The sequence below is a fragment of the Acinonyx jubatus genome, chromosome E1 (assembly GCF_027475565.1).
Source record: "Acinonyx jubatus isolate Ajub_Pintada_27869175 chromosome E1, VMU_Ajub_asm_v1.0, whole genome shotgun sequence".
Classification (NCBI taxonomy): domain Eukaryota; kingdom Metazoa; phylum Chordata; class Mammalia; order Carnivora; family Felidae; genus Acinonyx; species Acinonyx jubatus.
This window is the reverse complement of record NC_069397.1, coordinates 29194439-29212882: the sequence shown is the minus strand read 5'-3', so window position 1 is coordinate 29212882 and position 18444 is coordinate 29194439. Positions and strand designations below refer to the sequence as shown.

The window sequence follows — 18444 nt, the reverse complement described above, 5'->3', positions numbered from 1 at the left end:
GAGCCCCGAGTCTGGCTCTGTGCTGACAGTGTGGAGCCTACTTGGGATTCTCACTCTCCCCGAGCCCCTCTCCTACTCACAAGTACGAGTGCACACACATGCTCTCTTTCCCTCCCTCTCTCTCTCAAAATAAATAAATACTTTAAAAAAAGAAAATTCTGTTTATAATTTTGGGTAGTATTGACATTTTAGCAATATTTGTTCTTCCTATCCAGGAGCATGGAATCTTTTTTCCTTTGTGTGTGTGTGTGTGTGTGTGTGTGTGTGTGTGTGTCTTCTTCAATTTCTTTCATAAGCTTTCTATAGTTTTCAGTGTACAGATTTTTCTAACCTCTTTGGTTAGATTATTCCTAGGTGTTTTATGGTTTTTGGTGCAACTGTAAATGAGATCGATTCCTTGATTTCTCTTTCTGTCGCTTCATTGTTGGTGTATAGGAATGCAACCAATTTCTGTGTGTTGATTTTATATCCTGCAACTTTGCTGAATTCATGAATCAATTCTAGCAGTTTTTGATGGGATCTTTTGGGTTTTCCATATAGAGCATCATGTCATCTGCGAAGACTGAAAATTTGACCTCCTCCTGACTGATTTGGATGCCTCTTATTTCTTTGTGTTGTCTGATTGCAGAGGCTGACTTCCAATACTATGCTGAGTAACAGTGGTGAGAATGGACATCGCTGTCTTGTTCCTGACCTTAGAGGGGAAAGCTCTCAGTTTTTCCCCATTGAGGATGATATTAGTGTTGGGTCATTCATACATGGCTTTTATGATCTCAAGGTATGCTCCTTCTATCCCTACTTTCTTGAGGGTTTTTATCAAGAGAGGATACTGTATTTTGCCAAATGCTTTCTCTGCATCTATTGAGAGGATCATATGGTTCTTGTCCTTTCTTTTATTGATGTGATGAATCACATTAATTGTTTTGCGGATATTGAACCAGCCCTGCATCCCAGGTATAAACCCTGCTTGGTCGTGGTGAATAATTTTTTTAATGTATTGTTGGATCTGGTTGGCTAATATCTTGTTGAGGATTTGTGCATCCATGTTCATCAGGGAAATTAGCCTATAGTTCTCCTTTTTAGTGGGGTCTCTGGTTTTGGAATCAAGGTAATGCTGGCTTCATAGAAAGAGTTTGGAAGTTTTCCTTCCATTTCTATTTTTTGGAACAGTTTCAAGAGGATAGGTGTTAACTCTTCCTTAAATGTTTGGTAGAATTCGTCTGGAAAGCCATCTGGCCCTAGAGTCTTGTTTTTTTGGGCATATTTTTGATTACTACTTCAATTTCCTTAATGGTTATGGGTCTGGTTATAATTTTGAAAGTCCTGCAAGGTACCTATAAACAATGCGGACCAAAGACGTGCACAGTCTTTGCCAAGAAAATTATAAAATTTTAATAATGGAAATTTTAAAATAGCCTAAATAAGTGAAGAGATAGACCATGCTCACAGGTAAGAAGATTTAATAATGTAAAGAGAGCAAGTCTTTCTCTTTTTTTTAATGTTTATTTATTTTTGACAGGGAGAGAGACAGAGCATGAGTGGGGGAGGGGCAGAGAGAGAGGGAGGGAGACACAGAATCCGAAACAGGCTTCAGGCTCTGAGCTGTCAGCACAGAACCCAGAGAGCAAGTCTTTCTAAGTGGGGAGGCATCCCTTCTCTATTCTGGATGCCACAAACACTCTCTACCTTTTCCCTAATTAAAAGGTAAATAAAGGGAGAGAGACTTTATCTTGGTTAATGAAGTAATGCCCAAAAATCTTTTTAAGCAATAATAGCTACTTTTATGGGGTGCTTACTCAATAAAGGAATTATCACAATAAGGTTTTGAACTAGGTACTATTATTATTATTATTCCCATTCTACAGATAAGAACACTGAAGCCCAGAGAGGTCCATCAAGTTGCCCGAGGGCACACAGCGGGTCAGTGGTGGAGCCTGGGGTAGAATGCAGGCAGTCTGGCTCCAAGCCTGGATCCTGAACCACTGATCTCAGCCACTGTCAAGATAGTCCTGTCGTGCTGTTGCTCTCACTCACTGAGGAGCTGTTGTGAGCAGAGGGGAGGAGAAGGGGCAGCGAGATCACTGTGAACTGCAGAGCTCCAGACCCTTTGTCTCTGGGCCTCAGGGGTGCATGTCCTGGGTAAGCACATCCATCGTGTGTGTCAAGAGGAAGAGGTTAAAACCTGGGCTGTACACGACAGATGAAGAATCTCCTGTGGTCATAAGGGGAGCCTTTCTCCTGAGAAATGAACCATGCCCAGGGTTCCTAGAAGCTCAAGGAGGTCCCTCCTCTGCTCAGATAGAAGACCCTGGTTCCCTCTGGGTCCCCTGTGTGTTTAATTCCGTTCCAGTCCTTCTCTGTTTTCTGACCTGTTAGTCTCAGCCCCTTGCATCTGTCCCACACACACGTTCTCAGCTCCTACTTCTTAAAAAGCACCCTGAGAGGCAGGTGCCATGGTTCCCTAGCGGCAGCTTCTGTCCATGGCTGTTCTGCGTGCCCTGGGGCAAGTCCCTGTGTCCAGTGTCAGAGTCCACGAAATGGGTCTGGCACCCAACTGATGCCCCACCTCGCGGGTGAGGGGTGCAGTGTTGTCCCGGTAAAGTCACATCCTGAGCCCTCAGGGAGCTCAGCTGAGAAAACCACTTAATCCAAGGAAGAAGGATTGCAGGTTTAGGGCACAGATGCAGAGTGTTTGGGGGGCCCAGAGCAGCGAGGGGCTTCCTAGCTTCAAATCCCAGCTGCTGTTCTCCCTACCAGTCGTGTGAATTTGGACAAACTCTAGGAGGCAGAGTGAGGCCCACCCACCTACCCCCAAGGCATTCACATCCTAATCCCTGGACCCTGTAAATGTGCTACCTCAAGGGACAGAGAGGAGGTAAGGTCACAGATGGAATTAACGTTGCTAATCGGCTGACCCGAAGATAGACTGTCCTGGCTTATCTGAATGGGCTCAGTGTCATCACAAAGGTCCTTAACAGTGGGAGAGAGAGGCAGAAGAGACAGAATGATGTGGTGTGAGAAAGCCACAGCCTGTCACTGCTGGCTTTGAAGATGGAGGAGGGGGACAGGAGATGAGAACTGTAGGCGGCCTCTAGAAGCTGGGGGAGGTGAGGAAGCAGATTCACCCTTAGAGCCTGCAGAGAACAACGCAGCCCTGCGTAAGGCGATAAAGCCACGTTGTTCTAAGCCACTAAGTTTCTGGTACTTTGCTACAGCCAAGACTGAAAATGAATACACCATCTAAATGCTGTAAACCTGTTTTCTCATCTCTAAAGTGGGAATAATAACCACATTTACCGTGTAGAGTAGGTGTGATGATTCAACAAGGTAGTGTATGGAAAAACCTTTGTGCAGAGCTAGGCTCCGAGACCCTCTGGAACTTCTCCCTAGACAAGCCCGCCCAGGCTCCCTTGGGAACAGGGGCAGGCCCTCCCCTGTAGCCCAGGGTACATGGGCATCTCTCCTTACCTCTTTTTGAGGATGCCAGATTCTCCCTGGGACCGTTCGGTCCATTTTCCCGTGCCCTCCCCAGTTCTGATTTTGTTGCTCTTTGACAGAGCAATCTCTGACTCTGGGAGTTGTGGGCACGTGAGGGATTTAGGAGCCGCCACCCCCTTTCCACCCCCAAACTGTATCCTTGGCTAGAAGACCAGCTGGTGCACGTGCTATGCCGCGATGGCTCTACTTCCAGAGCAGGCCTTGGGAAAGTCATCTCTTTACCAAAAGGGATGGCCCTCGTGAAAAGCTGCTGGGTGCTTGGATTTTCATCCACGTATTCACAGAACCGTAAGCTTTCAATGCTGGATTCACAAAGATACACGGGGTGGGGGGAGGGCATCTCAGCTTTTCTTCTTGGAGAGAAGAGAGGAGACACCGCAGACAGCAGGTTTAACACCAATGTTTATTAAAGCAGACGGGGCGGAGGGGGGGGGGGGCAGTAGATGACCAAGCAGCTCCGCAGCGCCCGTCCCCCCCACCGACCCCTTGGTGAGCTTCACTCCTCAGTGCAAGACTTCCTCGAGTCATCAGGGTGGGCAGCTTGCCCCAACTGCCCGCTCATCAGCCCCAGGGAAGCTCCCCCTTCTGCCCACCTAATCAAACCTGTAGGAAGACCATGGCGGGGTGGGGGGGGGGGGGGTGCCCGTTATACGTTAAGCTATTGGCTTTAGTGACTGACACAGGTTAGTAAAATGAAGCAGCGTGTATATATTTGCCATCAATCCCCAAAGCAACCTCTGCTGTGCCCACAGCTCACAAGGTCTGAATCCATCCATTTCCGCAACTGAAAAACAAACGAAAGAAGGAGCCTCTTCCCGTTTCGACAGTAGCCAGGTGGGTGCTTGTGAAAATGCTTGCTGGAAAAGAAGGGGAGAATAAACTGTGTGAGGATCCTGTGGATAAAAAGGAGAGGGGAGGAAGAGGAGGAGGAGGAGGGGGAAACAGCCGGCAAGCTGTCGTTTCCGAGCACTTCCCCTGTGTGTGCCAGGCCGCCACCGTTTGCCACGCGCTGACTTTTTTTTAATGCTCAGAACAACCACGTGAGGGAGGAGCCCTTATTACCCTCGTTTTGCAGATGAGGAGACAGAGAGAAATTGGACACTTTTTCCCGGGATCAGATTTCATGATCGGAGCGCTCCCTGACCGCATTCCAAGTTGGTGCGCCCCGCCCCTCTGGCCGCAGCTTCCTTGTTTCCCTGTAAGTGCGAGCTGCCTGCCACGAGGCCTCGCTGCAATCTAGGTTTGCGGGAGCGGGAGGTCCACACCCGGGCGGGCTCAGCAGCAGGGCCCATCCCACCCAGGAGCAGAGGAGGGAGCTGCCGCGGGGCACGCTCGCCCACAAACCACTCTTCCCACAACAGTAACAGGTGCCACCCTTTCTGGAGGGATGTCAGTCCAGCTGCTACCCCTCAAGCAGATGTTCCCCTCACTGCTGACTGTCCCTCGGAGGGACTCCAGGGGAGTCCACAGGGAGGGTGCGGGGTGTGGTGTCGCCAGAAGACTGACATCCCAACCACTGCCCAGCATGAGTTAGGGGCATAATCCTGCTCAGTTAGCGCCTCCATTACATGGGGTTAAACCGTAAGCCCTCAACCGGCACAGGGGTGCTAAGAGGACCAAAGAGGACAGTTTATGTGAGAGCACTCTGCAAATTACAAAGAGCGATACTCTAGAGGGAGTGTTCCTCGGTCGGCTCGCAGTAGCACCAAATCAACAACAATGAAGACAGAAGATTTCTCCCAACCACCGATGATAAACCACCCAGTTATATCCTGTCCTGCTCTGTCCGTAAAAATTACAGAGGAGCAACTACAGCCGCTAGGCTCACCCTCTGAAGGGATTTGCTACTTTATCTAATAGGATCTGGGAAGGAGGAGAGAGACCGGGAGGAAAGAAGCAAGCCGCCTCGCGAGGGAGCAGAGGTGCCAGGCGGACTGTGCAGGTGCTGACAGTCCAGTTCAGGGGCCTAAAAGAGCAAACCCAGGGCAAGGGGGAGGCGGAACGGATGGGCCAGGCAGACCCCCAGGCCGGAAGGCTAGGGGAAGGAAGGAAAGAAGTTGCTGGTCCTGGTGACGGTGGTGATGGTCGTAATGGATGTCACTGGTCAGGCCCAGGGTTGTTGACCCCACCTGCAAAGACCCGAGTCTCCACAAGCCATACTTCTCCAGATTTGCATTCCAGTGTGACCTTTCTGGACAGCTAATAGGGTCACAGCCTCCCTTGTTTGGGATCTCTTGGTGAGTCAGTAGGGGTCAGGCTCCCTGGTGTGTGCCCAGAGCCCCTCTCCACCTGGCTGCCGCCTCTCACCCCTGCCTGGCTCCTGCCACTTCCCCAGCCCACACCCAGCTAACCAGATGGCTCTCAAAATCCTCTGAGCCATGCGTGTGCCATCCCCCGCTGTCCCCCTAAACCAGAAGGCCTGGTGGGGGGAGGAACGTACCAGTGGCTGGTCCTGAGACCCTCACACGGGATGGACCATGTTCCTGTCACAGTGGGGCTTGCAGTGAGGGTTCAGCCAGTGCTCCAGGAACTGCTCCTCGGCCCGGTGCTCCAGGCGGAGCAGATGATGCATGTACTCCTGTCAAAACAAACCCACACGGCAGAGCGGCTTTTCAGCAACAGCTGAGCTCGTGCAGCACGGCATGGCCGTGCTCCCGAGACAGGGCGACCAGGCTAAGGGAGGCTGGGAGGCCAGACCAGCGGGGAACCCGCCATGCCTACGCCTCTCCGCAGGGAAAAGCAGTCAGACGGGCCCAGCTGATGGGCAAAATAAAGAAATCTGACAACCTAAGGGCTGAAAGGGTGTGTGTCTATGGGAATTCACACACACTAGTGGGGTGTAGCATGGAAATACCACTCTGAAAAACAATTAGTGGCCTGCAATCCGGAAATCTCGCTCCTCAATGATGCCCCTACGCAGTGGTCCTCAAACGCTGGCAGGCATCAGAAGCACCTGGGGGCCTTGTCAAAACACAGACTGCTGGGTGCTACCCCCGGAGTTTCTGATTCAGCGAGTCTGGGCTTGGGCTCCAGAACTTATTACATTTTGGGCAAGTTTCCAGCCAATGCCGGTGCTGCTGGTCACTCTGAGAACAAGAGAAACGTGTATCAGGAGTCGTGTAAGAATGTTCACAGAAGCAATAAACTTGTAGTGACAAAACACTAGCACTGTGCCAAACAGCCACTGACAGGAGGGTGGATACATAAACTGTGGTAGGGTCACCCCCATGGAATATTATACAGCAGTGAACATGAATTAACTACAGCTACATCTGACATAGCGAGTCTTAGAAATAGCGTTGAGGGGCACCTGGGATTAAGTGTCTGACTCTTGGCTTCAGCTCAGGTTATGATCTCACAGTTTCGTGAGTTTGAGCCCCACATCAGGCTCTGCACTGAGCCTGCTTGGGATTCTCTGTCTCGTCTCTCTCTGACCCTGTCCCGCTCACGCTGTCTTCTGTCTCTCTCAAAATAAATAAATAAACTTTAAAAAAAAAAATAGCATGTTGAGTGAAAGAACAAATCCAAGAAGAACAACATTCACAGCGTAACATCATGCTTTAAAGTCTCAAAACATGCATCGCTAAATAAAATATTAGTTATGGCTGCATGCATTTGTGATTTAAAAAGATCATCTTTTTTAAAAGGCGAGGGGGAAAATAAATAAATAAATAAAAGGCAAGGGATAACTATAAGAAAGCTGAAGTCGCTATACTATTATCAAACAAAAGAGACTTTACAACCAAAAAAGGGGTCCTCAAAATGTTAAGCATAGTTTAACCTCAAAATGTCAAACACAGAGCGACCATGTGACCTGGTGATTGCACTCCTAGGTACGTGCCCAACAGAAATACTAACTGTGCACACGGTGTTCAGAGCGGCATCACTTATCATAGCCACAAAGTGAAAACAGCCCAAATATCCATCAACTGATGAACGGATAAACGAAATGTGGTACCTCCATACGATGGAATATCATTTGGCCATAAAAAGGAATAAGGTACTGACACGTGCCTCGACAGGGATGGACCTTGGAAACACGATGCTAAGCGAAAGAAGCCGGTCACAAAGAACCACATACTGTGTGATCTCATTTCCATGAAATGCAGCCAGCCCTGCACGTGGACGTGTTCACAGCGGAGAGCAGCTCACCGTCTGGCGTGTCCATCGCTGGAACCATCTACTCAGGAACGCAAGCCAGAATGCGGACCCTCCTCGTCTCCCTCACCCCTAAACTCGTGTGACGCTGGGCATGAGGACTTCAAGTCAACTCCTGATGGTCCCAGATGCTCCCCCTTCATTGCCGCCATGTCTGTGGGTCGGGTCCTCAGTGCCACCTACCCAGGCTATGACAGCCTCCTCACCCCTCCACTCCTCACCCTGCCCCCCCTCCCTCCACCCCACATCTCACCTGCCCCCACCATCTCTGCTCCAGCCTGACAGTGACTGGTCCAAAGTGCTGCCCAAAGGGGCCACGGCTGTCCTCAGGCCTTCACCAGCACCACCCACCGGGAAGGAGGAGCAGGTGAGCTGGGCTGCAGCTCTGAATAGCATCACTGTAGCCAGCAGGTGAGGGCAGCTCCCTGTACATACATTTTGGTATGTGTCGATATCATAAAAATCCCAAATCCTGAACACCCTCCTATGGTGTCGATAAAGCTTTAAGAGATGATCCAGTTTAGAACTTTAAGTTTTTCAGTCCATTTCCCCACGCTTCACGACAGAGAGAGGCCCTGTCTCCTGCCCGGCTCCACGGCTGTCACCACAGCCGTGTTGATCTCTGAGCTTCTCTAGAATCACTTTCTCCCTCACACGGTTCACCTCAAGGGACTTTGCCGAAGGGGCCATGTGGACAGGGTTAAGGGAACCACCAAAGAACCTTCCAGCACCCAAGGACTAGCAATAGAGGGAAGCCATGGACGTGCCTAGACCTGCAGGGTCGTGGAGGGGCGCAACCTCTGCAGGGCAGGGAGGGAGCGGGGAACAAATGCCCCATCGTCTCTCTCCTCTTGCCCCCCATCTCCTGCCTCGCCCAAGCAGAAGCCAGCCTGCCAGGGAAGCTGGCAGTGCAGTCCACGGGGGCCAGCCACCTGAGCTGGGCAGAGCAGGTGCAGGCTGGATGGGGGACGGGGTGGAGGAAGCCAGCAGCCGCGCCAGGATGATGGGCACAAGGGGCGCGCTGTTGCCAGAAGAAGGGAGCAGAGAACACAAATAACAGATGCTTCTGAGGTCTAGGGCAGAGAAGCTGAGCACCGGGACCCGGCCTCAGGAGGACCACTGTTTGCTCTGCGTGCAGTGGCTCTCTCCCCGCCCTCCTCCCTGTTTGCTCAAGCTCGGTTTTCATACACCTGAGGGTCACGTCCAGGGTCAGGGTGGTCTTCTCTTCCCAATACAACTCGGTCCTCAACAGAACCAGCTCAGGCTGTGGGCTATCCCACATTGTTTCTCGTCGTATTACCTCGTGTAATTGATACACAAAACAGAAAAATGATAAATCAGCAGGTTGCTTCTTAAGAGGGAAAGTGTTACTTCTCCTCCCTCGGTGACAAAAGTCTCTTCCTTCCCTGCATACCTCGTCTCTCCACCTCCTGGTGTGAACAGAGAAGTGGTGCTGAACACCACCCAGACTACCCAGAAAAAGTGATTTCAAAAAAAAAAAAAATATCTACCCATGTTGCTTCCTTGCTTAAAATACTTGAATGGCTCCCACGGGGCTCAGGAGAAAATTCTAATCACTTAATGTGGTTTGTGGGGCTCCCTGTGATCTGGCCTTGCCTATCTTCTGACCTCCCCTCACCATCAACCCCCTGCCCCCCGAGCTTTCCCTGGATGGGCCACACTGGCCCTGCTCTCTCAGCCTACACTATTCTCTCTGCCTAGAATACCCACGTGCCTTCTGTTTCTCCCATCACACTTCTACCCAACTTCACAGGCATCAGCTTAGATGTTACTTCCTCCAGGAAGCCTTCTCAGGTTCCCTGTGACCCCAGCGCTCCCTGGATGTCCCCCAGCACAGCCCTGGTCACTCTGGTGGGCAGTGACCTCTGTCCCCGAGAGTAAGGACTTAATTGGCCCACATCACATTTTTTAGTGGAGGTGCCATGCGGGCGGGCTCACATGTGGACACACGAACTTGATGTTTTCTCCTCAAAAGAAAGTAGGTGGAGATTGGGAATGACTTTTAACTTGGAGGATGTATGCCGTTGACATTGCCCTGAATGAAGCCTGGGTGCTGTAATGATGGGATGTGAACCATCACAACGTATGAAACAGATCCACATAAACAATTTATAATCCAAAAGCAGGCAAATAATCAGAGAAGTGGCATCTCACCCCGGGAGGGAGTAGTCATATTCAGTAATATCCGTACAAGATTAAACTATTTTGGTATGTATCGATATCATAAAAATCCCAAATCCTGAACACCCTCCTGTGGTGTCGATAAAGCTTTAAGAGATGATCCAGTTTAGAACTTTAAGTTTTTCAGTCTCTATGAAATCCTCTACGAAGTCTGCATCCCGTATTAAACATAGATCTAAAATTTTTTTTTTAAGTTTTTAAACATTTATTCATTTTTGAAGGAGAGAGAGGCAGAGCATGAGCAGGGGAGGGGCAGAGAGACAGGGAGACACAGGATCCAAAGCCATCTCCAGGCTCTGAGCTGTCAGTGCAGAGCCCGACGTGGGGCTCGAACTCACGGACCGTGAGATCATGACCTGAGCTGAAGTCGGATGTTTAACCGACTAAGTCAGCCAGGTGCCCCTAAAAAAAAAGAATAATGACTGTGCAAAGGCATGAATTATAAAGTGCCTAATTTTCCTGAATTTTCTTTCCCACAGGAACCATGCAGCTTGAATTTGTTTGATCAAGTTCTCATCTGACTCGTCCCAGGCAGGGGGTCTGTGGGGCGGCCAGAGAGGGGGCGGATGGTGAGAGGCTCCGGCAGGACCCCACTGTGTGTACGGTGAATCCCCAGCAGCAGGACCCGTCTGTGAGTTGGGGCAGAATCCTGTGTTTGGGGCAGTTTGGGGCGTGTGCTCCAAAGATTGCCTGGAATAAATGAGGACACAGCCCAAGGTCCTTTCCAGCCCTGACATGCTGTCATTCTTTGATTTTATTATATGCTCATGTTTTCTGTTTATTGCTTTAAGAACTAACCCTACTCAAGAATATTTTCTTTAGCTAGCTTAAAGAGAAAAAAATATTTTGTTTAGTAAACAAGTATGTGGCCAAATGCAATGCCGAGGAGACAATCATCGTATATATCTTTATAATTTGCCTGTCTGGGGAGTCTTTGGGCGGAAGAAGAATTGGGGGGAAAGGAAGGCAATGTGGGGTCTTGTAAATAAAGAACAGAGTCTTCCCGGCACACAATGATCCTTACTCTACTGTTCAGTGTGAGCAGCTCACCGAAGAAAGCCCATGTTGCCGTCTCCTTGCCTGTGAGCCAGACGGTGTGGGAGAGAGGCAAAGAGGTCCAGGTGTGAGCCTGGGTGGGGGTCTGCTCAAATCCACACCCTGCCGATATCACTTGACCTCTCCGGCTTTGATGCGTCCATCTGCAAGACGGGGATGCTGCTAGCACTTACTTCCCTGGGTTGCCAGGATTCAATGAGATGATACAAGTTCTGTACCACATACGTAGTCTCCATCTGCCCGTCTAAATCCATTCCTCCCCTCCTTCACCTGGGCCTGTGCAGTAAGAGGCTGGCCTAAAAGTGCAACCAGACTCCCTTGACCTGGGGCTTCCCGGTGGGTTTGGCATAGAGATGCCAGCAGGGGATTAGAGGTAGGGGTGAGAGAGGCCACGGTGTGTCCTCCCATGGTGCCTCCGGAGGAGTTCCAGCGGGTCGGCTGGCTGCATTGTCTCCTGAAGGCCACTGCTCCTAGGGGGCTGCCCTCTCCTGTTCTGGGAACCTGCCTTTCCCCATCAAGCCCAGGGGCTGTTAGCCCCAGATCCTTTATCATCATCTCTTGCTGGGTGACCTGAATGTTGCCATGCCTTTGCAAAAAGTCTCTTCATCGAGCTCTGCCCGATTCCTTGTGGATACTCTTAAATAAGAAAGATCTGAGCCTGACTTGAGGCTGTGGGGGGAGCCTCTCTCCCAGGAACTGGTCCACAGGAGCCTGTCAATAAGTGCTGGTTGAGTGAAAGACGAAAGTAGCTCTGGTCTGTGCTCCCCTCGGGGGTCCACGAGGTCAGAACTCTCTTTAGAATAATCCCAAGACATTACTTGCCTTTTCATTGTGTGCACTGGTGGGTAAAACAGGTGCCTTAACCAGAGTCAGGGCAGTGACAACCACTATCACTGTCCTCGTATCTTTCACCATCACACACTCACAGTTAAAATCCATGAATAAATACAGAACGTTCTTCAAATGCCAGTTTCCCTGAAGAACACCTCCCACCCCGTGAAGCGGAAGAAAGCGACCCAACGGGAAGCATGAAGACAGCACTTCTATCGCATGACCAAGTATGACAGTCTCCTCAAAGAACAGCCCTTATGAGGGGCGCCTGGGTGGCCTAGTCGGTTGAGCATCAGACTTCAGCTCAGGTCACGATCTCACGGTTCGGGAGTTCAAGCCCTGTATCGGGCTCGCTGCTGTCGGCACAGAACCTGCTTTGGATCCTCTGTCCCCCTCGCTCTCTGCCCCTCCTCCACTCATGCTCGCTCTCTCAAAAATAAACATAAAAATAAATAAATAAAAAGAAGAACCTTTGAGTGATTGCTGATGTCAAGGACAGAACTCGCTGTGTTTGGCAGGCATCTCCTTGAAAATGAACGAAGTGAGCCTGTCACTTCAAGGAAAACAACTGCCAGTATTAGTTACTAAAGCGATAAACTTCAAGCTTTCGAGGAGATATGAGAATTTTGAAAAACCTGACAGCTTCCATACTTACCGACTTTTCTGATGAGATCGCTCAGGCACCGCTGGTATAGAGCATTTGTACACTTCTTACCATTATGTGCTCATTTGCCTCCTTGCCCACTTAATCCCTGTCCTAATCAGCCAAACCTCCAAATGGCTTTTTGATGGCAGGGACCAAGGGCTACCTAGTACATGGCTCGGCGCTTGGCACATAGTAGGACCTGAATAAAAAACCATTGGAGAAACATACAAACAAATAAATGAAATGACTGCTCTTTTTCCGTAACCTTTCGAAATCCTCCTTGGAAGTTTCCTAGACATCTGTGTTGATCCACTCATTATAAAGGCCCGGGCCAAACGTACATAAAAAGCATCAGAGGGTAATCTATATTTCACACTCCTAAATAGCAGCTGAAATCATCGTTGAAGAAAAACAACCAAAACAGACACACACATAGAGAGAGAAAGAAATGAGCGCTGGTTTCCATGACATTTCCCTATTTATTTAAAATGTTAGGAAAATGGATATGCCACAAAGGCCGAAAAGCAATCATTAGTCAAAGATGAAAAGCCAACCTGCAAATCTGCTGAAAACCACAAATTCAACAATTGCATTGGCAGAGTTGGTAATGACCCGGCATTAATGATAAACTCAAATGTTCCTGGATCGAGAAAGAAGGGATAGATGGAAAATAAGTTTTAATTTTTTTAGATTCCTTTCTTTTAAAGGGAAAAAAAATTAAAAGCAACACAGAAACTAATATCTGCATTCCACGTCCAATGCCAACTGTTAGGATTTAAGCAAATAATTTCTCAGTAATTAGAGCGGAAATTGGAAGTGATCTTTTATTATGGCACTGGAGGTGTGATAATGAAATTAAATACCCACTGGGCCCTGATCTAAGCTGAGAAACATAAAGTGGATAGTTAATCTATCAAGGCAGGAACTTGTTCCAAGAAGGAAAAATCCTTCCTCTGACATTTGCATGAAATTAAGAGCCCATCAACATTGGATGAATTATCTTGCTCACGAGTAGGAGCAAGGTAAGCACATAGGCAGAAAGGTAGCCCAGAACTTAACTACCTAGGGACACCAGAAGGTTTAGGCCTAACACAAGGCAGATTGGTGATGTGTGCAATTTACATCACAGTCACTTCAACCTGGCCTTTGAGATCATGGGGGACAAAAGAGTAGTACTTACTACATATATTTATCAAGGGGCTAAACACGAAAGCATATTTTTAAAAGACCTACTTACAATAAAGCTAATATGATTTATACTTGACCAACAAGAACATTCCTTAAAGGAACACAGGCCAAAATGGAAAGCATATTCCCAGGGCACATGAGCACTTACCAATGCACTCACAAAAGACATCATTTTAGCTCAGATGTCATCTTTCTAAAGAATTTCCATGGCTTACCCCAGCAGTTGGCAGATAATTTCTTCCCTAAATTTTGGGATGATTAGGAGAAATTTAATGGATTTAAGTGAGGCCATAGAAAAGATTTCTTTGAAATAAGCTCCCGGTTATAGGGTAGAGTTATGGCCTACCTACAAAATTTCTCCCTGAAGAGAAAGAAGGAAGGAAGGAAGGGAAGGAGGGAGGGAGAGAAGGGAGGGATGGGGGTAGGGAAGGAAGGAAGGAAGGAAGGAAGGAAGGAAGGAAGGAAGGAAGAGAAAAGGAGGGAGGGAGGGAGGAAGGAAGGAAGGAAAAGAAAGAAAGAAAGAAGGAAGGAAAGAAAGAAAGAGGAATGGGAATAAGTATAATAAGCATCTAGCAAATGTCAAATACTGTCCTTGGTGCTGGGGACCCAGATGTGCAACAAAGAGTCCATCTGCTCAAGCAGTATAGAACAGTCTAGTAGGAGATACAGATTAAAAAAATAAAAGTCAAAAATAGCTAACTTGTGCTGTGAGTTTTATGCAAAGGGATGCTCTCATTCATGGTAGGAGGGTAGGGACATCAGGGAGGCGTCCCCAAAAAGGCATCATTTAAGGTGAGTCTCTTACGAATGAGAAAGAAAGAAAGAGAAAGAAAGAAAGAAAGAAAGAAAGAAAGAAAGAAAGAAAGAAAGAAAGAAAGAAAGAAAGACCTTTTGGAAAGCAATTTGATAATATACACTAAAAGCTTTAAAAATATTCATATCCTGGGGTACCTGGGTGGCTCAGTTAGTTGAGCATCCGACTTTGGCTCAGGTCATGATCTCACAGTCCATGAGTTTGAGCCCCGTGTCAGGCTCTGTGCTGCTGACAGCACGAGCCTGGAGCCTGCTTCGGAATCTGTGTCTCCCTATCTGCCACCCCTCCCCCGCTCGTGCTTTGTCTCTCTCTCTCAAAAATAAATAAATATTAAAAAAAATTCATATCCTTGGATTTGGTAATTTACTCTCTGAGAATCTCTCCTTAGCAAATAGTCCAAAATATTAAAAGCACTTTGAAGTATCCAAAGTCTATAAAGAATTTATCAAACTCAATACCCAAAAAACAAATAATCCAGTGAGTAGGCAACAGACATGAATAGACACTTCTCCAAGAAAGACATCCAGATGGCCAACTGACACATGAAAAAATGCTCCACATCACTCATCATCAGGGGAATACAAATCAAAACCACAATGAGATACCACCTCACACCTGTCAGAATGGCTAGCATGAACAACTCAGGCAACAACAGATGTTGGAGAGGATGTGGAGAAAGAGGATCTCTTTTGCATTGCTGGTGGGAATGCAAGCTGGTGCAGCCACTCTGGAAAACAGTACGGAGGTTCCTCAAAAAAACTAAAAATAGAACTACCCTATGACCCAGCAATTGCACTACTAGGCATCTATCCAAGGGATACAGATGTGCTGTTTCGAAGGGACACATGCACCCCCATGTTTATAGCAGCACTATTGACAATAGCCAAAGTATGGAAAGAGCCCAAATGTCCATCGACGGATGAATGGATAAAGAAGATGTGGTATATGTATACAATGGAGTATTACCCGGCAATCAAAAAGAATGAAATCTTGCCATTTGCAACTATGTGGATGGAACTAGAGGGTATTATGCTAAGCGAAATTAGAGAAAGACAAATGTCATATAACTTCACTCATATGAGGACTTTAAGAGACAAAACAGATGAACATAAGGGAAGGGAAACAAAAATAATATAAAAACGGGGGGGCGGGACAAAACAGAAGAGACTTATAAATATGGAGAACAAACTGAGGGTTACTGGAGGGGTTGTGGGAGGAGGGATGGGCTAAATGGGTAAGGGGCACTAAGAAATCTACTACTGAAATCATTGTTGCACTATACACTAACTAACTTGCACTATTATGCTAATTAAAAAATAAATAAGTTATTAAGAATAAATAAATAAATAAATAAATAACAAAATAAAACAAAAAATAAAAGCACTTTAATAACAAAAGTGTTCAGAGTGTTGTTAGTAACAAAAATAGTGGACATGATACAACTATCTAACAAAGAGTAATTCAGTATCATTAATGTTATAAAGAGTTTATAACAATATGGGAAATGTATATGTTATCATATTAAAAGAAAAACCAGGATACAAAACTATAGATCAAATATGAGCACACTTATTTTAAAATATACACATGGAGACTAGAAAGCAAAACATCAAAAAATGGCAATGCTGTCTTTGGGGAGAGGAAACCTGATTTTCTTCTTTGGATTCTTTCTTGGTTTCCAATGTTTCTATAGTAAATATGAATGTCTTAAATTTTTATCTGTAATTACACAAGTATTACACAAATGCGTTGTTGTTTAAAATTCAAACATCAAATATAAAGTTCCCTGGAGCACCACCGCCCCTCTCCTGTGTTGTTTTTGTAAGACTTATACATATGTTTATTGAAAATAGAAAACTGTGAGGCTCCTGGATGGCTCAGTTGGTTGAGCGTCCAACTCTTGGTTTCAGCTCAGGTCATGGTCTCACAGTTGTGGGACTAAGAGCCCGTCAGGGAGCCTGCTTGGGATTCTCTCTCTCTCTCTGCCCCTCCCCTGTTCATGCTCTCTCTCTCTCTCTCTCTCTCTCTCTCTCTGTGTCCCTCCCCTGCTCATGCTCTCTCTGTCTCTGTCTCTCTCTCTCTCTCCTTCTCTCAAAATAAATAAATAAACAGGGGCACTTGGGTGGCTCAGTCAGTTAAGCATCCCACTTCAGCTCAAGTCATGATCTCACAGTTTGTGGATTCAAGCCCCACATCAGGCTCTGTGTGGACAGCCCAGAGCCTGGAGCTTGCTTGGGATTCTGTGTCTCCCTCTCTCTGCCCCTCCCCCGCTCATGCTCTGTCTTTCTCCATCTCTCAAAAATAAATACACATTAAAGAAATTTTTAATAAAATAAATAAACATTTAAGAAAATAGAAAACTGAGTGTACTGGACTGAGTGGTGCCCCCCCCAATTTTATGTTCATCTGGAACCTACACATGTGACCTTCTTTGGAAATAGGGTCTTTGCAGATGTAACCATGCAAAGATGAGATCATACTGGATTAAGGTGGGCCCTAAGTTCAATGACTGGTGTACTTATGAAATTAGTGCTATTTGAACACAGGGACACACAGGACACCAGGCTATGTGATCATGGACGCAGAGACAGGTCAAAAAACACCAAAGACTGAAGCCACCATCAGAAGCAGGGGCAGAAGCACAGAACGGATTCTCCCTCAGAGGCCCCTAGAAGGAACCAACCATCCCAACATTTTACTTCGAACTGCCAGTCTCTAGATCAGTGAGAGGATCGATGTCTGCTGTGAGAAGCCACCCCATTTGTGGTACTTTGTTATGGCAGCCATAGGAAATGGAGACACTGAGGAATACCAAAAGGTATAAAAGGGGAAAGTAAAAATTTGTCCCAAATCTTATCACTGAGAAAATACTGCCATTATTTGGGAACATGTCTCCACACGTAAGTACAGATAGAAGAGTAGATAAGTGAGGTTTCTTTTAAAACTTTCTTTCTTTCCAGGGGCACCTGGGTGGCTCAGTCGGTTAGGTGTCCGACTTCAGCTCAAGTCATGGTCTCACAGTTTGTGAGTTCAAGCCCCACATGGAGCTCTGTGCTGATAGCTCAGAGCCTGGAGCCTGCTTCGGATTCTGTGTCTCCCTCTCTCTCTGCTCCTCCCCACTCACTCTCTCTGTCTCTCTCTCTCTCTCTCTCTCTCTCTCTCTCTCTCTCAAAAATAAACAAATAAACATTAAAAATTTCTTTCCATTTTGAAAGTGTATAGGGACCCAAGGATCCTTACGCATACCGCTAGTGGGAATTGGTACAGTTGATTAGGCAATTTGGCCGTATTTAATTCAGTTAAAAGTGCATAAACCTTCTGACTCAGCAATTCCATTTCTTATCACTGAATTCAGCAAAACACACGCATATAAGGATTTTCATCACACACTGGAAATAACTAATAATGCCCATTGTCCTGGGAACGGCTAAACAAGTAAGCTGAAATATGTCCTATTCCATTCAGGCTGCTCTAACGAAACACTACAGACCGGGTAGCTTATAAAGCACAGAAATTTGCCTCTCACAGTTTGGAGGCTCAAAGTCCAAGGTTAGGGCACGAGCAGGGCCGGGGGGGGGGGGGGGCTTTGGGGTCACACATTTCTCCCTGTATCCTCACTTGGCAGAGAGGGCTAGGGAGCTCTCTGGAGCCGAATCCCATCACACTGGGGGTTAGGACATCGACACATGAATTGGGGAGTAGGGGGAGACACCACAGCATAATACATTTATACTGTGCTTCAGGTAAAAATGAGCAAGAACAAAATGTATTGTTGAGTGAAAAAAAAAAAGCAAGTTGCAGAATCAACCCAGCCCTGTTTCCCACACAGTGTTACTTCAGCAGTGAGGGGACAGGTAAGCCTGATATATTCAGGGAACAGTGAGGAGGCCAGCATGCAGAGGGGAATGGAGGTGGGGACAGGGGAGGGGGCTGACAGACCCCTAGGGTCTTGGAGGCCACTGTAAGACTGTGGATTTTATTGGGCACAAGGCAGGGAGTCATTGGAAAGTTTTGAGCAGGGGAGGGACAAGAACTGGTTTCTTTTTTTTTT

At 47.3% G+C, this 18444-nt stretch overlaps 1 protein-coding gene across 6 annotated transcripts in view; it reads right to left on the bottom strand.

Annotated features, from left to right (window-relative positions):
- Nucleotides 1–4186: 4186 nt before the first annotated feature.
- Nucleotides 4187–18444, bottom strand: part of CE1H17orf67 (chromosome E1 C17orf67 homolog) — a 32837-nt gene continuing 18579 nt past the window's right edge. For 4 of the 6 annotated variants that reach the window (XR_008294154.1, XR_008294155.1, XR_008294156.1 and 1 more), the window contains 2 exons: nt 5939–6076; nt 4187–4355 (listed from right to left, as the gene is read on the bottom strand). Coding sequence is in view for 3 of the 6 variants with exons in the window: in XM_015088382.3 (XP_014943868.1) it covers nt 5960–6076 (117 nt within the window). In the remaining 3 variants the exon portion in view is untranslated. The remainder of the gene's footprint in view (nt 4356–5938; nt 6077–18444) is intronic. The other 2 variants (XM_027034182.2, XM_015088384.3) reach the window with 1 other exon arrangement.